General features: G+C 57.7%; 1 protein-coding gene across 1 annotated transcript in view; it reads left to right on the top strand.

Moving 5' to 3' along the window:
- Window positions 1–13,785: 13,785 nt before the first annotated feature.
- LOC118712341 (CXADR like membrane protein) overlaps window positions 13,786–25,657 on the top strand; it is an 88,660-nt gene continuing 76,788 nt past the window's right edge. The window contains exon 1 of the mRNA XM_036425983.2: window positions 13,786–14,003. Within this exon, the coding sequence (XP_036281876.1) occupies window positions 13,979–14,003 (25 nt within the window). The 5' untranslated portion in view covers window positions 13,786–13,978. The remainder of the gene's footprint in view (window positions 14,004–25,657) is intronic.

Below are 25,657 nucleotides of genomic sequence, written 5' to 3'. Positions count from 1 at the left end.
AGGGTTCGACTTCTGGTTAGGACACATGCCTGAGTTTCAGGCCCTCAGTAGGGGGTGTGTAGGAGGCAGTGGATCAGTGATTCTCTCTCATCATTGATGTTTCTGTCTCTCCCTCTCCCTTCCTCTCTGAAATCAATGAAAATATATTTAAAAATAAAATATACCCGATCTCTAACTTTTTTCACTATAAAAATATTGCAATGCCTTCTTTAATTTTACTTTTGAAATGTGGCCTAACAATGATCCCTTGGCTATCATTTCACATAATCAGGAACTCTGCCAATGATGAAAAGTTAGTCTGTGAGTTGTTTTCGAGTAGGTTAAAAATCTTATGATAATAAATGTAACAATTCAAAAAATGACATTTTTGAAGATTTAGTGAGGTGCATACTAATTTTATTTTCCTGTTGTTTTATATTGTAAAGCAGATTACCTTTTTTTTTAATTGATTTTTTTTACAGAGAGGAAGAGAGAGGGATAGAGAGTTAGAAGCATCGATGAGGGAGAATCATCGATCAGCTGCCTTTTGCACACCCCCTATTGGGGATGTGCCTGCAACCAAGGTACATGCCCTTGATTGGAATCAAACCATGGACCTTTCAGTACACAGGCTGACTCTTTATCCACTGAGCCAAAGCGGTTTCGGCCAGCTAACCTTTTTTAGATCTCCATCGTTAGATCTTCAACACCAGCCCTACAGATTAGCTGTCCTGGTTGCAAATGGTTGCATCGGTCGGCAGAGATGAGCTGCAGACTTGGCCGGGGTGTGTGTGTGTGTGTGTGTGTGTGTGTGTGTGTGTGTGTATTGGAAGTATCCTGGAAGTGGCATCAGCCCCCCTCCCAAGCCAGCTGCCCACATCTCCTCTCCACACGGCTGCAGAAGTTTGCTTCCACCGCAGTTAACCCCAGAAACGCCCTCCCACTTTGGGTCTGGTGGAGCCACAGGGTGAGGAGCAGCATATGGGAGCTGAGTGACACGGGGCAGACAATTCCGGCCCGAAGGGAGGGGCATGGAGTGGTCACCCTCGAACACTGTTTATTTAGGCCAACCTGAGCGCATTCCCAGCCCAGGCTGCAGTCAAGAGGACACTAAACAGTCCTCCTTTGCTTGTGGGGTTGCCATGACAGCCCGGAATTCGCAAACCAAACCAGACCTGGAGATAAATTCTGTCCTTGGCCCCAAAAGTTAGTAGTTCCAGCTGATGGCTCTTGCTGTCCCCTTTGACACTTGCCAGACAGAAACATGTCTAAACCAGGGACATGGGAATGTCCCAGAGGAAAGGTGTTCAGAGCTGGCTGCGGCTGCGTTCGAAGGAATTTAGGTGTGATGGAAGGAACTTCTTGGCAAGGAAAGTTGGAAAATATTACAATAGATCCCAGAGAGAACTTCATCATTGTCTCAAAATTCTTCTGTTTGTTTAGTGTTCTGTGGTTTGCTGAGCCTCGGCACATTACTTATCTCATTGGATTTTCACATATACCCAGGGAAGAAGTCAAAGTCAATATTATTACATCCAAACAAAGACAAGGGAAGTAAAACTCAATAAGAACAAGACCAAATCTCTAACAAGCAGCAGAGCTGAAATTTGAAGCTGAGCTGTCCCATTCAAAGTTTGGCTTTTTTAATTCTACTATGATGTTCTCCAAAAAATAAACAAAGTCAGATCACCTGGACAGCTTAGGAGCAAATTTTTCAAAGAGAGTGATGTTGCACGTGAATGGTTTTTCTTGTGGTAAAATGCACAAAAATAACATGAAATTGATCATCGTGGCCATTTTAAGCGTCCAGCTCAGTGGCAGTAAGTACATTGATTTTGTTATGCAGCCATGGCCACCATCATCTTTAGACCCTTCATCTTGCAAAACGGAAATTCTGTCTCCATGAAACACCACCTCTCATTGCCTCCTGCCCGCAGGCCCCTGGGAATCACCTTGGTATGAATTCGGCCACTCTCCACACTTCCTATCAGCGTAATCACTCAGACCATGTTTGTCCCGCTGTGACTGACATGTCAGTAGCATAATGGCCTCAGGATCATCCACATTCTCTCATGTGTCAGAATTTCTTTCATTTTCAAGGTCCGAATAGCCCATATTTTGTTTAGATCTTCATGTGTTGGTGGACATGTGGGTTGTTTTCATCTGTAAGCGATGCTGTTATGAACATGGGCGTACAAATATTTCCGTGAGTACTTTCCTTCAATAAGCGCAACCGGTGGGTCCCACAGTAATTGTTTCCTGGTTTGAGGGCTTATTACACTGATTTCCACAGCAGCTCTTACAGCCCACCCACAGAGCAGAAAGGCCTCCAGCTGCACACATGCTCACTGACGCTTACTTTCTGTGTGAGTTTGATGCTACCATCCCAGGAAGTGTGGGAACGGGTAATGTTCACACTCACGGGTGCCCATGCCATCTTTTCAGGAGGGTTGAAGATTGGTCCTAGTGAAACAGGTTGGCTTCCACGTGACATGCCAGCCCTGAGCCCAGCCGTGAATCTCAGAAAGCATTGCCCGGTCCCCGGGGAACAGGTGGGTGACATGAGCAAACCCACAATTTGCTCTTCGAGATAATGACCCAGAGTCCAGGTCCCCCTCGTGGCAATGCCATGCGCCTTTCCTATGAGCGAGCATGTGTTACCGGATGCTTATTAGACTGAGGCACCGCCCCCACAGCTGGAGGGGTGGCGTCTACACAGGTGAGGATGAAAGTGGAGAGTTCAGCAAGAGTGACATGGCTGAGGGGACCAGCAGACCCTCCTCCCAAACAGCTCTGGAATCTTGGGGTGCCACTGCCTCTCTGTGAGCTTCTCCTTTCTCTGCCTTCAGAGAGATGAGTTAGACTGTGTCTTTAAAGGATTTTTAAGAACGTGCTGTGTACACCATATGCAGTTATACCTGATTGTGGCCAGCCTTCCGATGGCATCACCTGGCAAGAACTGTTGGCGTCCCTGGGGAAGCTCAGAGCCAGTGAGAGGGACTGGGGACCATCCTGAATCTTCCAACCTTGGGGTTTCAGCTCCCTCCACCTCGTATGCCACCTCCTACGTGGCCACCACCCGGGAAGAAACAGCTCCCTCCTCAGTGCACAGCACTCCCTCTGTAGCGCCTTCCCCTGGGACCCTCCTTTAAGCCGGATGTTCAGGAAAACCGGATCTGGTTTGCACCGAGTGTGAAGGCAAGGCTGACCCCAAGCTCCCCAGCAACTCCGCTTGCTCTTATTCATTGGCTCGAGCTGTCACACGCCCTCCCTGTGGCGGGAGACGGGAGGTGTGCCATGTTTTCGTCTCTGAGGTGCAGGTGTGCTGGGAATACTCCTGGAGCTGTGAGCAGGTCCCCCCACCGTCTCTGCTCAGCACCGCGGGCGGCGGAGGAGAGAGACCACCTGCGGCCGTGTCTGCTCCACATGCACCTTCGGGCTGGAGGCCTCTCCTCCCCTCAGAGCGGGCGGCAGGCGAGTGATCCTTTCAGTGAGCTCATGCCAGTCCCACCTCCTCCTTCCTCCCTTCTCACCTCACATCGGAGGCCAGCTTGCAGAGCAGTTCCTTCAGACAAGAGGCTGAGAGAGGCTAGAGGCTTTGCTCCGGGTAAGGCAGTAAGTGACAGTACCCCTGGGGTTCCATCGGCGCCTGAGGCACAGCCCGGCTCTGTCCACCCTGCTCTGTCCACCCCAGCCGTGTCCACTCCGGCCCTATCCACCCCGGCTGTGTCCTCCCCGGCTGTGTCCGCCCCGGCTGTGTCCACCCCGGCTGTGTCCACCCGGCTCTGTCCACTCCAGCTGTGTCCACCCCAGCTGTGTCCACCCCAGCTGTGTCCACCCCGTAGACACAGTGCCAGGCCCCACGCACCACCTTCCGGGAGCAGCGCAGCCAGGAGAGCTTCCGACAGGAGAGTGCGGGGCCGCAGCTCAGAGTGCCCTGTGCCGTGAGCGGGGCGTGGCAGCCGCGCCTGTGCCGTGAGGCAGCCGCGCCTGTGCCGTGAGCGTGGGGGGGTGACGGGCGTCAGTCTGCGCACCGGCAGCTGCGGGCAGGGCAGTCCACAGGAGTGAGTCCCCCCGGAGCCGCGGTCCATCCGGGCCTTGCACGCCGCACCTGATTCTGCTCCCTGGCTGACAGCCTCGTCCCCTCCTGGCACAAAGCCCGCTCCCCTCACTGCCGCCCCTGGCTTGCCAGCAGACACCAGGGCCTTTCCGTCCTCACCCCGGGCTCTGAGGAAGAGGCCGGCCGCCCTGCGTGGTGACTGCCCACACTGATGCCAGGCCATTGGCCTCACGCTGGACCTGTCTGACCCGGTGTGGCCCTGACACAGCACAGCCCCGCCGGGGTCTCTGTCCACACTGAGGACGCAGCCCCAGAGGACTAAGGAGCCTCCAGCTGGGCGGGGAGACGGCGGGCAGAGGCCGGACAGGCAGGTGCGGGGCCTGGTCTTTAGGGCAGAAGCGGGAACAGCGCAGGCGCACAGCTGGCTGGGCACAGGAGTCAGCCCCCGCTGGGAAGAGGGGAACTCCCAGTCTGCTGGTTTGGGGGTTCGTGTCACAGAGGGAACGGGTGCCTGGATTCTCAGAAAAGCGCGTCTCTGTGTGGCCGTCTGTGGAGTCAAGGAGGCGGGGTTGGTCAGGGGGGACCCAAGGGAACAGGGCGGACACAGGGGATCAGGGCGGACACAGGGGGTCAGGGCGGACACAGGGGGTCAGGGCGGACCCAGGGGGTCAGGGCGGACACAGGGGGTCAGGGCGGACACAGGGGGTCAGGGCGGACACAGTGGGTCAGGGCGGACCTAGGGGATCAGGGCGGACACAGGGGATCAGGGCGGACACAGGGGGTCAGGGCGGACACAGGGGGTCAGGGCAGACACAGGGGGTCAGGGCGGACACAGGGGGTCAGGGCAGACACAGGGGGTCAGGGCGGACACAGGGGGTCAGGGCGGACACAGGGAGTCAGGGCAGACCCAGGGGATCAGGGCGGACCTAGGGGATCAGGGCAGACACAGGGGGTCAGGGTGGACCCAGGGGGTCAGGGCGGACCTAGGGGATCAGGGCGGACACAGGGGGTCAGGGCGGACACGGGGTCAGTGTGGACACAGGGGATCAGGGCAGACACAGGGGATCAGGGCGGACACAGGGGATCAGGGTGGACACAGGGGGTCAGGGTGGACCCAGGGGGTCAGGGCGGACCTAGGGGATCAGGGCGGACACAGGGGGTCAGGGCGGACACAGGGGGTCAGGGCAGACACAGGGGGTCAGGGCGGACACAGGGGGTCAGGGCGGACATGGGGTCAGTGTGGACACAGGGGGTCAGGGCGGACATGGGGTCAGTGTGGACACAGGGGGTCAGGGCGGACACAGGGGATCAGGGCGGACACAGGGGGTCAGGGCGGACACAGGGGGTCAGGGCGGACACAGGGGGTCAGGGCGGACACAGGGGATCAGGGCGGACACGGGGTCAGTGTGGACACAGGGGGTCAGGGCGGACACAGGGGGTCAGGGAGGACACAGGGGTTCAGGGCAGACACAGGGGATCAGGGCGGACACAGGGGGTCAGGGCGGACACTGGAGGCCACAAGCCCTGGTCCAGGGACAGAATGGTTTGTGTGGCCTTCCTGCCACCCCAGCCGGGCGGCCTGGACATGCTGCTGTTCCTCTCGGAGCTGAGTCCTTCCGGTAAAACACGAACACTGGATCGGCCGCCTCGCTCCGCTCTCAGCCTGATGACTGGAAATGAGTGCCTCACCTTCTCCTGCCTGTGTGGGGCAGGTCTGAGGTTTTAACCAGAGAAACACCTTCTTCCGGTCTGATCTCACAGCAGAGACAGGGGGTGACGTGAGGAAGGGAGAAAAGCAGCGATACTTGCTATTGCCCCTTCTGCTGAGCGCTTCGAAGGCAGGGACTGCCTTCCCTGGAGGAAGGGGGTGCTGTCTGCCCCCCCAGGGTCAGCGAAGCTTCCACAGAGACCCCGGGCCCGGCACTAACTGGGAGGCCTCTGTTTGCACCGTTCCACCTGACGCAGCCCCATGACATCGCCCTAACAACCTAAGAGAAATCTTTCACTTAAAATGTATTTCTATTGGATTCAGAGAGGGAGGGAGAAGGAAAGAGAGAGGAAGGGAGAGATAGGAACATCAGTGATGAGAGAGAATCATTGATCAGCTGCCTCCTGCACCCTCCCATCCCCCCATCCCCAGCCCCGCCCCCGCTGGGGGTGGAGCCCGCAACCCAGGCATGTGCCCTGCCCAGGAATAGAACCGTCACCCCTGGTTCAAAGTTTGATTATTTATTAAACCACCTGGGGCTCCTGACCACCTGGGGCTGGGCAGCATGGGAACCTTCTGCTTTTCCTCTCGGCCCTGGGCTCTCCCACTCTCCCTCCCCCGCCCCCTCCCAGCCCCGTGGGGAGAAGGGCAGGCCTGTGCTTCAGGGTCCTGGCAGGTGCGTGGAGCTGGAGACCTCTCCTCTCTGACAAACGTCCCACATGAAGCAGGAGCCCCATGCAGCCCCTGCTCCTCGGCTGGCCACGCACATTCCAGCCGGACTGTCCTCCATGGAGAGGGACAGAGCAGGGCCGGCCGCTCTCTCTCTCTCACACACACACACACACACACACACACACCCGGGCTCTGAGGAGAGAGCAGCTGCTCCCCCTGCCTGGCGGGAGCTGCCTGCCCCCCGGCCTCCGGCCTCCGCCAGCAAGCAGCCTCCGCAGGCCCAGCCTCAAGCAAAGCGTCCTGTCAAGACCCCGCAGGCCAGGGCCTCCTGCTGTCCAGCTGTGAGGAGAGCCGCACCCCCACAGCCAGGTTGGGGAGGCCCGTGGACAGGAAGGAGAACATGAAGACGGTCTTGTGTTATTAGGAAAAGGAAATGAGACAGAAGTTGGCTCCTTTGACTGCAGGGAATGGAATCCTACGAACTCAAGGATTTCAGTTGGAACAAATATTTATGGAGTCTCCGATGTGTTAAACACTGTGGGAGGCACGCTCATTACCGTCTCACTTCTTCTCCAGAAAAGTTAGGGAAGAGGAAGGCAGGCTCGCCGAAGGGACCTTTTCGAAGCCACCGAGAGCCCAGACGCCTGCCTCGGAGCCAGGGCTCAACTCCTCAGGGCCCTCGTGTCTCCGTCCGAGACGCCGGGCAGGGCTGGCGCCTGGAGCTCAGAGGGCTCGGAAGCACAGCCACGGCTGTCCGGAGCCCTCTGAGATGAGGCAAAGCACCGCTCTCCCTCCTCCCTCTGCCTCGCCCCGCTCCCGCCCACCTGTTCACAGCCCCCCACCCCACCAGGCCATGCTTCCCCCCCACCCTGGGTGCAGGGCCTGTTCCACGGCGTCTGCATTTCCCTTCCAGGGCATTTCTTTCTCACTCCACGTTGTGACTGTTTGCTGTCTGCCTTCCTCACCTCACCTGAAGCTCCTGGAGGGAAGGTCCACTCCGTATGCTCACCACTGAGTCCCCAGGGCTTGGCGCCTACTGGGTGCTTCTCAAAGACTCACCGTAGATTGAAAAGAAAGTCAAAGGTGGGTGGGCGGATGGGTAGATGGATGGATGGATGGACTGACAGATGAACAATGACATCCTCCCCTCAAAGTCACCACGTCTCAAATTACATTTATCTTTCCCTTCTTGACAAGTTAACTTACTTGACTCACCAGTTTGTTAGTACTAGTACCATTAAAAGGGAGTGAGGCTCTAGCCGGTTTGGCTCACTGGATAGGGCATCGGCCTGCAGACTGAAGGGCTGTGGGTTTGACTTCGTTCAGGGGCACGTACCTCGGTTGCCGGCTTGATCCCTGGCTCCAATCAGGGCACATTAGGGAGAAAACCGATCGATGTGTCTCTCTCATATCAATGTTTCTGTGTGTGTGTGTGTGTGTGTCTCCCCCTCCCTGCCACTCTCTCTAAAAATCAATGGGAAAATGTCGTGAGGTGAGAATTAACAACAATAAAGGAGAGCGAGGTATAAGGGCTTTCCGTCTTCTGACTTAAATCATTTACTACCCCTGGGATGACAAGCATTGCTTAACCTCTCCGCACCTCAGTCTCCTGGCTGCGATGTGTGAGTAGCAGGCTCTCGGACAGTGCTGGTAACCCCAGGACTAGCTGGGAGGCCGGTACACAGCTGCTAATCTCTGCTTCTACGACAACATGGCAGACGGCTTATAGCTGTCTTTGGTGCCTCTTTGTCGTCTACTTCCTGTCCCACAACAACCATCTATGTTTAACCTGTCCCATCTTTCTCCCACCTGCCTCATCTCACCTCCTCACTTAACAAGACGGATTCTAACCCGTCTCTCTGCTTCAGATTTCTCCTCCAATCTTGTATGCACAGAACGCCCCGGGAAGCTCTAGAATTCCTCCAGCGAAGAGGTGCACGGTGGCGTCTTTGGCTCCCCATGGCGGGGGGAGGACAGGGACCAGTCTTGAGGCTACATATGCAAGTCACTGACTGTCCGCCGTCTGTGTGAGAGTCACTGACTGTCCGCCGTCCGTGTGAGAGTCACTGACTGTCCGCCGTCCATGTGAGAGTCACTGACTGTCCGCCGTCCCTGTGAACGTCACTGACTGTCCGCCGTCCGTGTGAGAGTCACTGACTGTCCGCCGTCCCTGTGAACGTCACTGACTGTCCGCCGTCCGTGTGAGAGTCACTGAGAGTCCGCCGTCCCTGTGAACGTCACTGACTGTCCGCCATCCGTGTGAGAGCCACTGACCACCGTCCGTGTGACAGTCACTGACTGTCCGCCGTCCCTGTGAACGTCACTGACCGTCCGCCATCCGTGTGAGAGTCAATGAGAGTCCACCGTCCGTGTGACAGTCACTGACTGTCCGCCGTCCGTGTGAGAGTCACTGACCGTCCGCCGTCCATGTGAAAGTCAATGAGAGTCCACCGTCCGTGTGCAAGTCACTGACCGTCCGCCGTCCATGTGAGAGTCACTGAGTGTCCGCCGTCCGTGTGAGAGCCACTGACTGTCCACCGTCCGTGTGAGAGTCACTGTCCGTCCGCCATCCGTGTGAGAGTCACTGAGTGTCCGCCGTCCGTGTGCAAGTCACTGAGAGTCCGTCGTCCATGTGAGAGTCAATGAGAGTCCACCGTCTGTGTGAAAGTCACTAATGTCCACTGTTCGTGTGAAAGTCACCGACTGTCCATCGTCCGTGTGAAAGCCACCGAGTGTCCGCCGTCCGTGTGAAAGTCACTAATGTCCACTGTCCGTGTGAAAGTCACGGACTGTCCACTGTCCTTGTGAAGCCGGGGGAAGGGAGCTTGGTGGATATTAAGGTATAAAGTTCTCCATCCTTGGCTAACCCCTGAGGTTCCTGCTGGGCAAAAGCTGACGATTTCTTCAAGTATGGTTCTCATCAAGGTCCGTTTTGCTGATTTGTTTTCAGTGAGTTTGCCTGGCATTCAGGGCTCCTCACAGTTTTGCTTCAGGCTACCTGTTCCAGGCCATTCTGCTCCCGTTTTTCGTTTTCTGTATTTCACGCCCTCTGGACACACCACCTCCGCGTCTTGGTCCAGGATGGCTCCTCGGGCTCTTTATCTGATGAATGTCCCTCCCGAAGGCCCGGCGCTCGGAAGCTGTTCTCCCCGGCGGTCCTCGCCCACCCAGCCTGCCTGGAAGGCCCGGTGCTTCTGCTCGCAGGGACCGTTTATCCTGCCCGCGGTTACATAACTTTCGAGCATTGTTGTTGAAAGTTTCCATGTGTCCATGTTGTCTCTCCCGCTGGCTGGGATGTCCATTTACGGTCAGGACAGCCACTTACCCTCTGCGTCCCCCTGGCGCGCAGCCTGAGCCTGTGGGACAGGGAGGTAGGCGCTGGGCGGCTGGGTTCAGAGCACCCGGAGGCACTCGCTCTTCTGACCCACAGGGGCAGGACAGTGACCTCAGGCTTCGGGAGCAGGGGGTTATCTAGCTGCAGGGGCCACGGATTCTCTCCAGGGGTAGGTGTCGTTTACCTACTGGCTGTAGGGCTTTGGACCTGGGAAACCAAGGCCTGTGACCCAGTCTCAGCCTGCTCACACATGCCCTGTGCCGGTGACTAACAGCGTGGAGCTGACCACATGGCGATACCCTGTCTCCCTGTGCACACGCCCCGGGCGGGCATCAGTGGTGTTACCAGGTTCATGGGGAGGCCACAGCAGAGGTGTGGTTTAAAAACTGTTGCAAAAATATGTCTTTTAGAGAGAAAGAAAATTAGGAATCTGGTAAAAAAAAAAAAAAAATCTAATAATTACATTTTTAAAGAAATACTTTTTAAAATTGATTTTTAGAGAGAGAGAAAGGGAGAGGGAGAGGGAGAGAGAAACACTGATGTGAGATAGTAACATCCATCAGCTGCCTCCTGCACAACCGCACAACTGGGCATGTGCCGTGACCAGGAATCACTCCGGCCACCCCCAGGCCCATGGATGACACCCAACCAACGAGCCACATGGGCCAGGACACCAATAATTCTTTGTACTATTTTTATAACTTTTCTGTAAATCTAAAAGCATATCAGAATTCTATATAATGAAAAGGTAATATGCAAATTGACCCTCACACAAGATGGCTTTCCCATGTGGTCAAAGATGGCTGCTACAAGATGTCTGGCAGGGAGAGTAGTTGTGGGCTATCAGGACAGCAGAAGAGGGCAGTTGGGGCGTGTGGAGGAACCAGGCCTGCAGGGGAGGGCAGTTGGGGTGACCAGGCCAGCAGGTGAGGGCTGTTAGGGGTGACCATGCCTGCAGGGGAGGGCAGGTAGGGAGACCAGACCTGTAGGGGAGGGCAATTAGAGGTGACTGGGTGGGCAGGGGAGGGCATTTGGGGAGGACCAGGACTGCAGGGGAGGGCATTTTGGGGTGATCAGATTGGAAGTGGAGGGCAGTTGTGGGTGACTGGGCCTGAGGACAGTTAAGGGCAACTAGGCTGGCAGGGGAGGGAAGTTAGGCATTGATCAGGCTGGCAGGGGAGTGGTTAGGGGGTGATCAGGCTGGCAACAGGCAGGCGAGTGGCTGAAAGCCAGCAATCCCAGATTGTGAGAGGGATGTCCGATTGCCGGTTTTGGCCTGATCCCACAGTTGGACATCCCCCAAAGAGTCCCAGATCGGAGAGGGTGCAGGCTGGGCTGAGGGTCACCCCCCACCCCTGTGCACTGGGCCTCTAGTATTAAATAATATTTTAAAGCAGAAACAACAAAAGCCACCTTCCTCAGCCTTTAAGAAGAATTAACATTTTAACACATTCATATACAAATTATATCTGTGAATATTTCTCCTATTAAACAGGAAGTGTAACTTGGAAAATGGAAGTACTCAAAGAGCACTTTTAAATGTTTTATAACATAAAAGGGTATTTTAGGATGTTAATATTGTAATGGGGTTTTAATTCTGTATGATCCGGAGCCAGACATTTAACCTCTCTAGGTTTCAGTTTCCTCTTCTTTAACAAGTGAATTAAAATGCCCATCCCTGAGCATTGTCATAGGTATTAAACAGAAAGTTAAATGTGAAACAATTAGTATAATTCCTGCTTCATAGCTAGTGCCATGACACACTAGTCCAATGGTTAGGAAATGTTGAAAACTGAGTGCTCTCCTCTGGCCTGGCCACAGGGAAACCATCTGGAGCCCAGTGGCTGCCTAAGGAATCATTAGCCGGAGGCCAGAGACGGTGTTGCAAACAGCCTTCTGTGACTTCCTGTCTCCAGGCCTCTGCCTTCCTCGCCTGTGAAATGGGCTGGTTTTCATCACAATCAGAGGACTAGTTAGAGAGGACGATGGAGGCAAGACGCTGGGGTCTAAGACCCTTGGCGAAAGGCCTGGAACACTGGGCAGATCTGAGAGCAGCAGCCTGCTGGCGGGGAGTTCATCTCACAGCAGCAGCTTCTGAGCGCGGGGCTGGTGCGGGGCTGGTGCGGGGCTGGTGCGGGGCTGGTGCGGGGGCTGGTGCGGGGGGGAGCACCCTCTCAGGCCTCAGTGTGGCCCGGGAGGAGCCTCTGCGTGGGGACATCCAGGGGCTGAGGTCTGAGAGCCCGGACAGTGTGCACACACCAGCTGGAGCTGGAGCTGGGGCGGCTGAGACCCGAGCACCGGTCACTGCCCCACTGCCCGTCCATCCCCTCCCGCTGGTCCTCAAGGATGGACTCAGGACCTCCCACCCAGACCCCTACTGGGCGACCCTGGAGACTGGGGCACAAGCTGGCCTGGGGGGCAGGCGAGCCCTCTGCCTCCTGCTCCCTCTGCCTCCTGCTCCCCCTGCCTCCTGCTCCCCCTGCTTCCTGCTCCCCCTGCCTCCTGCTCCCTCTGCCTCCTGCTCCCCCTGCCTCCTGCTCCCCCTGCCTCCTGCTCCCCCTGCCTCCTGCTCCCCCTGCCTCCTGCTCCCCCTGCCTCATCCTCTCCCTGCCTCCAGCTCCCCCTGCCTCCCGCTCCCCCTGACTCCCTCTCCCCCTGCCTCCTGCTCCCTCTGCCTCATCCTCTCCCTGCCTCCTGCTCCCCCTGCCTCCTGCTCCCCCTGCCTCCTGCTCCCCCTGCCTCATCCTCTCCCTGCCTCCTGCTCCCTCTGCCTCCTGCTTCCCCTGCCTCCTGCTCCCCCTGCCTCAACCTCTCCCTGCCTCCTGCTCCCCCTGCCTCAACCTCTCCCTGCCTCCTGCTCCCCCTGCCTCCTGCTCCCCCAGCCTCCTGCTCCCCCTGCCTCCTGCTCCCCCTGCCTCAACCTCTCCCTGCCTCCTGCTCCCCCTGCCTCCTGCTCCCCCTGCCTCCTGCTCCCCCTGCCTCCTGCTCCCCCTGCCTCATCCTCTCCCTGCCTCCAGCTCCCCCTGCCTCCCGCTCCCCCTGACTCCCTCTCCCCCTGCCTCCTGCTCCCTCTGCCTCATCCTCTCCCTGCCTCCTGCTCCCCCTGCCTCCTGCTCCCCCTGCCTCCTGCTCCCCCTGCCTCCTGCTCCCCCTGCTCATCCTCTCCCTGCCTCCAGCTCCCCTGCCTCCCGCTCCCCCTGCCTCCCTCTCCCCCTGCCTCCTGCTCCCTCTGCCTCATCCTCTCCCTGCCTCCTGCTCCCTCTGCCTCCCGCTCGCTCCCCTTGCCTCCCGCTCGCTCCCCTTGCCTCCCGCTCCCCCTGCCTCCCGCCCCCTCTGCCTCCTGCTCCCGTGCCTCTTGCTCTCTCTGGAGACTGCAGTGCGTACTGGCCGGGCCCAGGCATGCAGTTTGCTCCAGGGTTTCCAAGAACAGAGTCCGACCCAGCAGGGCCAGCTCAGCACTAGGGATCTGAGTGGGTCCTGGCGGAGACCCCAGGAGCCCACACGAAAGGCGAGGCCTCGGGGAAGGTGGCTGCAGGGACAGAGCGAGGGGACAGCCGCCCGCTGCCCGGGCTCAGTCTGCGTGGTCGGTTGGTCGGTTGTTCTGCACTTTGCTGCCGCCCAAACCAGATGGGGCCGGGAGAGGGGAGCCGCAGGAGAATTTTAATGAGAGAGAGAGAGAGAGAGAGAGAGAGAGAGAGAGAGAGAGAGAGAGAGAGAGAGAGAGAGAGAGAGAGAGAGAGAGAGAGAGAGAGAGAGAGAGAGAGAAGAGAGAAGAGCGGAAAAGAGGTTGTAAGAGGAGTGGAAGCAGAGAGTCTGAGCGAGAAAAAGATGCTAGACAGACAGGGAGGTCCCAGGCGAAAAGAGCAGCCTGCAGGGCCTCGGCCCGGCCTTAGCCGAGGGTCCCCGCTTTCCTCGCGCCCCGCTTCCCGCGCCCCGCGCCCCGGTGGGCCTGGGCCCGCTCCCCCCGTGCACCCCGAGGCGGGAGGCGGGGCGGGAGGGAGGGGCTGCGGGAGGAGGCGGCCATGTGGTTGCACTCGCTCTATTTTTTCTCCTTTCTTCGCTCCTTCTTTCCAAACAGGGAGACGTGTTCCCGGAGGTAGCGCCTTCCGCCGCTCCCCGCCCGGGCTCCGCTCCCATCTGGGCGCGGGCCGGGGCGCCGAAGCCCCCGCGGCGGCACAGGCCGCCCGCCCCCCGCCGCCCCGCAGCCTCGCCGCGCTCCGCCGGGATGGCCCCGCTCCTGCTCTGGCTGGGTGAGTGCCGGGGGCCGGGGGCCGGGGGCCGGGGGGCGCGGGGCGCGGGGCGCGGGGCAGGGACCGGAGTCGCCGCGCCGGAGGGACGCGGCGCCGGACGGCCGTCCAGGAGGCAGCCGCCTCCCCCCGCGCCGCTGGGGCACATCTGGCGGGGCGGGCTCCGGCTGCGGTCCCCGTCCAGCGCGGCCGCACCGTGGGCGGCGGAGGGTCTGCGCTCCTGAGGGCGTCGTCCCGGAGCGGCTGGGTGCTGGGTGGGTGGGGTGGGGGTGGAGGTGGGGTGCGGTGGGGGGAGAGAGGTATGGGGAGTTGGTGCCAGGTTCCTGAGGCTGGGGGAGGGTTAGTTTCAAACAGGCGCCTCCAGGGCCCAGATTGGAAACAGATGTGTTGCAGGGTCAGAGGGAGGGAAGGGGAGCGGCGGGAGGGGAAGGAGGGAGGGAGGCCGGGCACCAGGAGAGCCAGGAGGCCGGGACGGGGAAGGACGGGGCGGAGGGACCGAAAAGCGGAGGAAGGGACAGGACTGAGGGGAGTGAGCCGGACAGTGGGGAGAGACAGGCCGCAGGGAGCAGAGAGGAGAATGGGGAGCGGTTCTGGGGCAACGGAAGCGCCGCCAGCGCCCCTGTCACCAGCAGGATTCCTGAGGCGAGGCCAGAGGCATCGGGGGTTGCAGGGCGGAGGGGGCTGCAGGGCGGAGGGGGCTGCAGGGCGGGGGGCACTGCAGGGTGGAGGGGACTGCAGGGCGGGGGGGGGGCGCTGTTTGCAAGGCGGAGGGGGCTGCAGGGCGGAGGTACAGCACACATCCAGAGGCAGGAGCTGAGGGGTTGGGGGGTTGGGAGGGTGGGGGCTGTGAATGTCTGAGATGCCAGGGCCCAGTGGCAGGAAAAACAGGAGAAACTCGCTTATGCAGGAGCCAAGTGGGTCTCACCCAGAGACAGGACCAAAGTCAGCCAGGACTCAGAAAGGCGGAGCCAGCCACTGTGGTCCAGTGAGCTAAGCCCTGCCCCCAGACCCCCAGAGACCTGGTCTTGACCTGACCATCGGGGTGACCTCAGACAGGCTATTCACTACCTGGGCCTTCGGTTTCCTTGGCTCCAAACAGGACCCAGAAGGGTCCCTAGTCCCTCCGGGGCCCCACGGCCTCACAGCCTGCGTCACCGGGGCTGACAGGCCTGATGTCCGGAACCCCTCCTTTGACTGCCACCCCAGCCTCCCCTGGAGCTCAGGGCCTCACTCTCCACCTGAGCTTTCCTCCTGGACTTCCGTGAGAGCTGCCGCGTCGATCTGGACCCTCTCTCCTCTTCCCTGCACGCTGCGACCGGCAACCGTGCAGAACAGCTGGTATAAAGCAAGGAATTTGGATTAGGAATCTGGCAAGCTTTCTTGGTTCTTGTTCTGGCTCCTTTGTCTATCAAATGGGGGTGGAGAGAACTTGCGTTCAAAATTTCTATAATTCTGTGATTTCACTCCACTCATCTTAAACCTGTATTAGTCTCCATTGCTCCTAATGCTGAGTACAAACGCTGCATTCTCACACTGAAGTTTCACAGGATAACAGGGCCCAGTGCACATGTTTGTGCACCTTGAAAGGAAAGGTGGTCAGGAGGCTGTGGTGGGCACAGGGCGGGTTTGCCCATCCTCCACGCCGCCGCCTGGCCCCTCCCACCGCTGCCCCTGGTCCCCTGTTTGCCCGCAGCCCCGTTCCTGCCATCGCTACTCCCACGTGCTGCCAGCACCAGGCCCTGCTAGCACCCGCTGACCACGTGGAGTGATCTGGAGTGATCGGGGCAGGCGCCAGCAGCATCAGTGAGTGCAAGCACCCGCTGCTGCCCCCATCGCCCCTCAGGAACAGGGGGAGGTGGAGAAGCCCTCAGGGGTGATCAGGGCCAGCAGCTGCCGCTCACACCCACTGATGGAGTCAAGCAATCGGGACCGGTGCTGGACACAGGAAGAGGGTGCAAGCGGCGGCTTAGGCACTGGCTGGGGGTGTGAGTGCCAGGCAGGACCGTGGCACACAGGAGCAAAGAATTTTCAGGAATCACCGGAAGCTCACTCTGATGACAATGACTGGTGTCCTACCTTGGTCTGGCACCCCTGCTCACCTGCTCCACCATCCCGCTGCGGCTGACGCCCGCCATGTTCCTCGCTCTGCTGCCTGCTGCCAATGCCTACCATGTTCCATTTGCATGCCCTGGTGGTCAGTGCACATCATAGCGACTGGTTGTTCAGTCTATTTGCATATTAGGGTTTTATATGCACCCAGAGGCCTGGAGCAGGGGGAGGGCCTCAACTGGCCTGTGCCCTCTCTCAGACTGGGACCCTTTGGGGGATGTCTGCCTGCCGGCTTGGGCCCAATACCCCTAGAGACCAGGCCTACGCTGGCAGGCAGATATCCCTCTCGCAGTCCAGGGCTCTCGTAGTCTGGGACCCCTCGCTCCATGCTGCCTCCCTGCACGGAGGCTCCCGCCACCGCCACGGTGCTTGCCAGCTGTGAGCTCAGCTCGGGGCTTCTGGCTGAGTGGCGTCTCCCTGTGGGAATGCATCTGCCCCCGGTGGTCAGTGCACGTCCTAGGGACTGGTCATTTTGCCATTCGGCCGATTTGCATATTAGGGTGTTATTCTATAGGATCATTCCTCTCCTCTCCTCCCTGCCTCCAGACAATTCTCCAGAGAACCTCGATTTCTTCTTGTGCCCTAACCATGTCGTGTGCTGTGTTTATAGTCATTCCTCCGCCAAAAGGGCCCTGTGACTCTCTACCCTACAGATCAAAATGTTGTTTACCCTCCAGGTCTCACCTCACACGCCACCCCCTCCAAATGCCCGTCCATGGTTTCACCAGCAGAATCTATTCCTTCCTCTCTTGGGATCCAGTAGCCTTCTAGTCTGCTACCTCTGCAGCATTCTGGCCTGAATGCATATCTCACACCCCCCCGGTAGACTGTCTGCTCCGGGTCTCACTCGCCTGTGCGCCACTTTTCCCATTTACATAGACAAAATGCCTGTGAACTATTTGTTGAGATAATTGGATTTTTGGAACGTTTTAAAGGTGAAAGAGTTGAAGAATTATTCATCTGTGGGATGATACACTTGTGAGGAGCCCAGTTTTAATTCAGCTTGTTTTGCGTTTTCTTGTCCATTAATGCAAAAATAGGATCAGGACTATTTTCTTTTTTAATTATACATAGAACAGCCCTAGCTGATTTGGCTCAGTGGATAGAGTGTCAGCCTGTGGACTGAGTGGTCCTGGGTTTGATTCTGGGTAAGGGCACATGTCTGCATTGTGGCTCAATCCCTAGTGAGGGGGCTTGCAGGAGGCAGCTGATCAATGATTCTTTCTCATCATTGATGTTTCTGTCTCTCCTTCTCTGAAATCAATAAAAATATATGTTTTAAAAAGGTTCTTCTGTGCCCTAGGTCACAAAGATTAAATTGTGTGTGTGTGTGTGTGTGTGTGTGTGTGTGTGTGTAAACATTACATGGACAGGGACCAGCTATCATATTTGTTATACAAACTTTGTTATATTGGGTATGTTACTACCGGATTAACAATAGACATTTTCGTTGAAACTTCTGCCAGGCTGGGAAGGAGCTTTCTCCCTAACAACGAGTTAAGGAAAGCTTGGATGTGTAGTCCATTGGTCTGCAGTTTAATGGCAGGTCTCAGTAGGATTCTATGTCTTGCCTCATCTTCCCACATTAATGAGGATGGCCATAATAATGATAGGTTCCCAGTAGGCACATACCTCGTCTCATCCTATTTTTGTCTTGTGCTCAGCTGAGCAGTGCGCATAAATGAGTCTAGTTCCTGAGTGCGCCTAGTGCTGATGGCCTGGACAGACAGTTTAAAAGGTGGCGTCAGGGACTGTCAGAAGAGGGAAAAGGAAGGGACTGTGTGCCTCGGTGGCTCAGAGCGATTCGGCCGAAGTTAAACAGCGCGCTCAGTAGGGGGGCCAGACGATGTGCCCAGTCACACATTCTTGAAATAGAAGATCTCTCCCTCCTCTTCAGCTCACAGAGTTCACAGTTGCTCTTCAGAAGCTGCAGTAAATGAGCCAAACGCTGAATAATTGGCACCGGCTTTTATGTTGAGAAATTGCCTGAAAAATAGGGCAGATGTTGTAACATCTCCGTTTGGCCATCGCGGCTGGAAATCCTGGAAACTCCGCAGTGCCCTGGTGTCTGCCGCTCTCCGGGGGGAAAGAGAGGACCCCGAGGATGTGGGGGTGGGGGTGCCCTTACAAGGAGCAGAGTGGAAACCCCGTGGCGCTGGCTCCTTCCTAATGGCGCGGGGTTATTCTGGGGAAGCCATGCCACTCGGATCCCCAGGTGCTGTCCTCTTCCTTGTGGAACGAGGTCATCAGACGCAGGTTATCTTGGGTTTCCTGGGCCACGAGCATCCTCTGAGGGTGTTTTAAACTCTGAGACTGTGCGGCTGGTCCGGATGTGGTTGTGACGGGAGGCACGTACGTGTCACCTTATCTAAATAGTCTCGGGCGCTTGTCCACTCGTGGCAATTAGTAACCTGTGACTAACAGGCCGGCAGGACCGATGCCTAATGTGAAGAGGGCAGCAGCGACTCCATCCGGCACTGCACTGGCAGCCAGGGAGCCTCGCTCAGGATCAGAGGGGGTGGCCAGAGACCTGCCAGGAAGGTTAGTAGCTGAAACACGAGCCTCATCTGCGGGACAGCCACAGGGCACCTACAGACATCCGGGCATGGACACCCAGGACAGACAGACTTCTGCAGAGAGAGTCCAGTGGTGAAGCTACAGGCATTAAGCACGTTTCTCAATTTTAAAATGAGGGCATAGTTTATGTATCACGGTGTGTATCCATGAAGGACACAGCGTGATGGGTTCCTCTTGTAGACGTGCACTGGGGCTGGGATTTGAAATGTGAACTGCAGGCTGTTAGTTCACTGGTAGCGCCGGAGAGGGGACTGCGTGGACCGTGACATCTGCACAAGGTTTAGCGTTGGCATGTCTATCTCACCCTGAAACCACCAGTGAGAGCAAATGTCGTTCTCATCCCATTTTACAGACAAATGAGCTGAGGCTCAGAGTCTCCGATCACCCTGTTCACAAACAGCGGGGCCAGGGCACAGCCAGCACTCGGATCCAAGGCCATTTGCTTTCCGTTTGCCGGGAGGCACATCATCATTCTCAGCCCGAGGCTTCTGTGCCACCCAGGGGGGGGCCGTGGAGGCCGAGGCCTGGTGCAGGGTGTCACCCCATAAATCTCACAGCGGAAGCAGAGCATTACCCGCACTCCTCGGAGGCCCGATGGTTCGTTTGGGTGGGTGGCTGTTGTGACTCCGCACATCCCCCAGGGAGGACTAGCCCCGCCTGGCAGTCAGGAGCCTCCTGTGGCTCTTGGGCACGTCCGGTGGGTGGCAGGCGGGTCTGATTCGGCGTGACCGATCTATCTGTCGCTGCTTCTAGTTAAGTCCTCAGCAGTTTGACTTCTCCCCCCATCCCTGCCCCCACCTCCACCACCAAATGCCGACTCCAGCAAAAAATACAAAAACGCTGGTTATCTGAGCTCCCTGGCTGTCCGCATTCAGAAAGGGAATGTGTTTCCTTTGGCACCAGATAGACCAGAATGAGGAGAACGCTGAAGCCAGCACTTCATGTGTCAGTGAGCGCTGTGTGCAGCCCGGGCCGCAGTCCGGTGGTGAGACTGGTGTCGTTTCCGTGGAAATGGGGAGAGCGCGGGGCTGGTGCACGAGGAGGGAGGGGGGCACCCTCAGGCTCCTCGTCAGCGCGGGACAGGCGGTTCCTCGAAGCCAGGCAGCAAGGGCCTGGGCATTCGGTCTGTGAAGGCGGCGGAGGGGAGAGCAGGGCGAGGAGGAGGAGGAGGATGGTGCAGAAGCAGCAGCAGCAGAGCAGGACCAGGCTGAGCTGAGCCCCTGACGGCCGGAGGGGACGGAGCGCTGCTCTGAGCTCATTCTGCTCCAGGCGGCGGCGGCGGCAGCTCTTTCTGTCCCCTTCCGCTCTCACACGTGCACCGGGACCTTTTCCGCTCACAAACCGGTCACCTGTTTGTGAGCGGGAGGCCGTGAGTGGACCTGCCGCCTGTAGTCCAGGCCTGTGCGGGCTCTGAGACTCCGGCTCTACAGAAGGCAGGGTTTCCACCACCTCAGAGCACCCAGGGGCGGACACATCCACAGAGGAGGCGTCACCGGCTGTGAAAGTGCCGCCGGAGGCTCCAGGCTCCGTCCGCGCCGCCTGTGGAGGGGCCTCTGCGGCGGGTCCTCAGGGCCTGTCCCTGCGCCCGCGTGGCCTGAGCCTGGTGACGCGGCGGTGCCCGCCGGCATCGGGGCGGACAGTGAGCGCGCGGCCTTGGCCTCCGCCAGGGCCAGGGCCTCCCGCGGGGCTGAGCCTCCTGCCGGCCTCGCCCGGGGCAGTTATGGTCTGATCCTTCACCACAGCCGCCCGCCAGAGCCGCTTCAGCTTCCACCCCTCCCCCGACGGTGAACCGAGGGAGACGTGCCCCCGGGTTTGAGGCTTTGTTGTTAGGAGTGGGGTCTGTTCCCGCAGGGCGTCATGGTATTTGTCCACTCCGAAGGCAAACAGGATCCATCCGAGAAGGGACCTTCTGTTCTAGAAGAAACCATCGTATTGACTGGGACTCGGCCCGCACCGTCTTCCTTTTTCTTGCTGGGAGGGCGGGGGTGGGGGAGGATCGAACCCCAGAGGGAAGTGCTTTGTTATGTCCTTTGGAAAGAGAGGCCTCCGTTTGTGGGGTTCGCTCAGGCTGGGAGCAGTAAGTCCTCCAGCCGGCCTGTCACTTCTCGTTAGTTACTCCCCTTGACGGCTCCCATCACTGCAGTCACTCTTCCAGGGAAGAGACGAAGAGCCGAAGGCGCAAAGGCCTCCGTGCGGACCCCCAGCAGCAGCTTCCGGAGGGCCCGGCCCGGGGCCCTCAGACCTGGCTGGGGAGCGGGGCTCGGCCCTCCCTAATCGTGTGGCCTGGGCAGTCAGCAGCCCCCTGGGGTTTGCAGAGCACAGCTGTCTCTCCACCTCCCCACCCCTCGTCCACACAGCCCAGCTGAGCCCCCATGCCCGCACCTGCTGGTGAGAGCTTAGCTGGTGTTCAGTCCGAGGCACAGGCACCGTCGGCTCCGCTCAGCATGCTGGCTACAGGTGGCCAAGGCAGCGTCCCATGTGGAGCTCCTTTCCTCAGGCTGCACCCTCTGCCACCTGCTCCCCGACCCTGGGCACCCTGCTGCCGGGCCTGGGAGACCCCAGGCGGCTCGTTCCCACTCCTTAGCCAGCACCGCTCTGTGCTGGGCACTGGGCGAAGGCCTCCGTGCCCTCAGGCAGCCCTGGAGCAGGTGTAGCGTCCGTATCTTGCAAGTGAGCAAAGTGAGACTCCAGAGTAAGCTGTTCCGTCCTGCACTGCACAGCCTGGCTATTCCAAGTGGAAGGTGGAGCCGAGTTTGCCTTGGCTTCCCCTCTGCTCTGGGGAGGCGAGAACAGAGACGATGGCTGACAGGCAGACAGTGACAGGCGGACAGTGACAGGCAGACAGTGACAGGCGGACAGTGACAGGCGGACAGTGACAGGCAGACAGTGACAGGCGGGCAGTGACAGGCGGGCAGTGACAGGCAGGCAGTGATGGGCAGACAGTAATGGACAGTGACAGGTGGACAGTGACAGGCAGGTTGTGACAGGCGGGCAATGACAGGCAGAAGGTGACAGGCAGACAGTGACAGGCGGGCAGTGACAGGCGGACAGTGACAGGCAGACAGTGACAGGCGGACAGTGACAGGCAGGCAGTGATGGGCAGACAGTAACGGACAGTGACAGGTGGACAGTGACAGGCAGGTAGTGACAGGCAGACAGTGACAGGCGGGCAGTGACAGGCGGGCAGTGACAGGCAGGCAGTGATGGGCAGACAGTAACGGACAGTGACAGGCGGGCAGTGACAGGCGGACAGTGACAGGCAGACAGTGACAGGCGGGCAGTGACAAGCGGACAGTGACAGGCGGACAGTAACAGGCAGGAAGTGACAGGCGGGCAGTGACAGGCGGACAGTGATGGGCAGACAGTGACGGACAGTGACAGGCAGGCAGTGATGGGCAGACAGTGACGGACAGTGACAGGTGGACAGTGACAGGCAGACAGTGACAGGCGGGCAATGACAGGCAGAAGGTGACAGGCAGACAGTGACAGGCGGGCAGTGACAGGCAGACAGTGACAGGCAGACAGTGACAGGCAGAAGGTGACAGGCAGATAGTGACACGCAGTGACACGCAGATAGTGACAGGCAGGCAGTGACGGGCGGACAGTGACAGGTGGACAGTATCAGGCAGACAGTGACACACTGACAGTGACAGGCAGGCAGTGACAGGTGGACAGTGACAGGCAGACAGAGGCGCTCGGGGACCAGCTCCACCTGGTGCGGGGTTCGGCCTCAGAGCGGGTGCGGTTCCCATAGGCACCATGTTCCTGCCCAACCCTAGACCCCAGGGAGCGGCACCCACACTCCAAGTGTGCTGGGTTTTACTTCCTTTTAACCTTGGAAGGAAAGGAAGACCTCAAGGTGAGAAGAAAACTATTTGCTTTTTTCTACTGACCCAAACAGCAAAGAGTATGATTTCCCTCTCTGCTAGAAGGCTTGTCCAGCCTCCCCCAGCCCAGCCTTCCCCTGCCTTCCCCAACTTCCCCCAGCCTCCCCAGCCCAGCCTCCCCTAGCCTTCCCCAGCCTCCCCCAGCCCGGCCTCACCCAGCCCAGCCTCCCCCAGCCCAGCCTCCCTCAGCCCAGCCTCCCCCAGCCTCCCTCAGCCCAGCCTCCCCTAGCCTAGCCTCCCCCAGCCTCCCCCAGCCCAGCCTCCCCCAGCCTCCCTCAGCCCAGCCTCCCCTAGCCTAGCCTCCCCCAGCCCGGCGTCCCCCAGCCTGGCCTCCCCCAGCCTCCCTCAGCCCAGCCTCCCCCAGCCCAGCCTCCCCCAGCCTCCCCTAGCCTAGCCTCCCCCAGCCCGGCCTCCCCCAGCCTGGCCTCCCCCAGCCTAGACTTCCCCTCTAAATGGATTCTCCGGGCGCAGAGCCTGGGCTGCCAATGGCCTGCTCTCCACCTGCTGTCCTGGGGGGCCCGCCCGCCCCCTGCACCAGCCAATAGGAAGGCGAGGCTGGAAATGGGGCCATGTCTCTGCAGCCACCTTCCTGCTCCACTGCCTCTCATGCTGTGACCGCAGTCCCTACCCCCCCCCTCCACCCTTCCACCTTCCCCCACCCGCACCCCCACCCCCCCGCTTCCCAACCACTGAGGGATCAAGACAGTCCCTCCAGGCTGCACCTTAGCTACACCTTCCCACTGCTCATTCCCTCTCCGGGTGGCCTCCTCTCAAATCTGGCGCACGTGTACACACACACACACACACACACACACACACAGAGAGAGAGAGAGAGAGAGAGAGAGAGAGAGAGAGAGAGAGAGAGAGAGAGAGAGAGAGAAATGGAGACGCATACACAGAGACAGAGAAGGACAGACAGACAGGGAGCAGTGCGAACCCTGAAGCTCGTTTCTCCGCTGCCTCTCTCCTTTCTGTCCCCTCCCGCTCTCGCTAATGGTAGTGCTGTGCCCTGGGTGGCCCCTCAGCCTCACCCCTTGCTTTTCACCACCTTTGCACCTGGACCTGCACTGCCCTTGGGCCTGGCTGGGGCTTCATCGCGTCCCCCTGACCAGCTCCCTCTTCTTCCCCGCTTCCCCCCACCTCCCCAAGGCCCAGCCTCTCGTGGCGTCTGGGAGGCCTCCCTGACGCTCGTGGGGAGATGTCACCGTCTGCACCCACAGCACCCCGCTCAGGCCTCTGGAGCAGCCTGCCCCGTTGTGTTAGATGACGTTCTCTGTCCTTCCTGCGACGGTGAGCAGGGCAGTGCCCTGTGGTCTGCAGCCAGGCTAGTGGTGGGCACACATCAGATACTTAAAAGATGGATGAGTCAAAACCGGTGTGGCTCAGTGGATAGAGCATCAGTCTGCGGACTGAAAGGTCCCAGGTTCGATTCCAGTCAAGGGCATGTACCTTGGTTGCGGGCACATCCCCAGTAGGGGGTGTGCAGGAAGCAGCTGGTCGATGTTTCTCTCTCATGGATGTTTCTGACTCTCTATCCCTCTCCCTTCCTCTCTGTAAAAAATCAATAAAATATATATATATTTTTAAAAAAGATGAATGAATGTGTGAACACACGAACAAACAAATCAGTAAAGGTAAAATGTAAATGAAAGCTAAAAAAAATAAAGAGATCACCTCTTTACAGGAGACTTAGTACCTGTTACCTCTTCCTAGGATATCATCTTTTAATTAAATCTTTATGGTGGAAAGTATTACATATGCCCTGCCTTTCCCCCATTGACCCCTTCTAACCAGCCCACCCCCACCCCAGGCTTCACCACCCTATTGTCTGGGCCACGCATGCGTACCAGGTCTTTGGTTGATCTCTTCCCACCCACTCACCCTCCCGGCTTCCCTCTGAGACTGCACTCTGTTCCATGCGTCCATGTCTCATCAGTTTACATTGTTTATAGATTCCACATACGAGTGAGATCCTGTGATACTTGTCTTTCTCTGACTGGCTTATTTCGCTTAGCATAATACTTCCCTGGTCCCTCCATGCTGCCTCAAAGGGTAAGAAATTCTTCTTTTTTATAGCTGCCTAGTATTCCACAGTGCAAATGAACCACAGCTTTTTATCCACTCATCCGCTGATGGCCATTTGGGCTGTTTCCAGATCTTAGTTATTGTAAGTTGCGCTGCTACGAACATAGGAGTGCATGCATTCTTTCTGACTGTTGTTTCGGGTTTCTTAGGATATATTCTTAGAAGTGGGATTACTGGGTCAAATGGCAGTTCCATTTTTTACTTTTTGAGGAACTTCATACTGCTTTCCATGGTGGCTGCACCAGTCTACCTTCCCACCAGCAGTGCAATGGGGTTCCCTTTTCTTCACGTCCCCGCCAGCACTGGTCATTTGCTGATTTGTTGCTGGTAGCCATTCTTACAGGTGAGAGGTAATACCTCCTTGCCATTTTAATTTGCATTTCTCTGACAATCAGCGACTTTGAGCATTTTTCATATGTCTCTTCGCCAGTTTGGAGAAATATCTATTTAGATCCTTTGCCCATTTTTTAATTGGTTTGCTTGTCTTCCGTTTGTTAAGTTGTATGAGTTCCTTATATATTTTGGAGATTAACCCTTTATCAGATGTATCATGGCAAATATGTTCTCCCAAGAATGAGCTCCCTGTTCATTTTGTTGATAGTCTCTTTTGTTGTGCAGAAGCTTTTTATTTTGATGCAGTCTCATTTGTTTATTTTCTCTTTAATTTCTCTTGCCCTAGGTGATACATCTGTAAACGTATTGCTGCAAGAGATGTTTGAGATTTTGCTACCTATGGTTTCTTCCAGAATTTTTATAGTTTCACAACTTACATTTAAGTCTTTTATTCATTTTGAGTTTATTCTTGAGTATGGTGTCAGTTGGTGATCTAGTTTCATTTTTTTTTTTTTTTTGCATATACCTGTCTAATTTTCCCAGCACCATTTATTGAAGAGACTGTCGTGACTCCATTGTGTGCTCTTGCCTCTTTTGTCAAATATTAATTGAGCGTAATGGCTTGGGTCGATTTCTGGGGTCTCTGTTCTGCTTCATTGAACTCTG

This window comes from Pipistrellus kuhlii, unplaced genomic scaffold, assembly GCF_014108245.1.
Source record: "Pipistrellus kuhlii isolate mPipKuh1 unplaced genomic scaffold, mPipKuh1.p scaffold_m20_p_88, whole genome shotgun sequence".
In the NCBI taxonomy this organism is placed as follows: domain Eukaryota; kingdom Metazoa; phylum Chordata; class Mammalia; order Chiroptera; family Vespertilionidae; genus Pipistrellus; species Pipistrellus kuhlii.
This window is presented reverse-complemented; position numbering and strand designations above follow the sequence as displayed.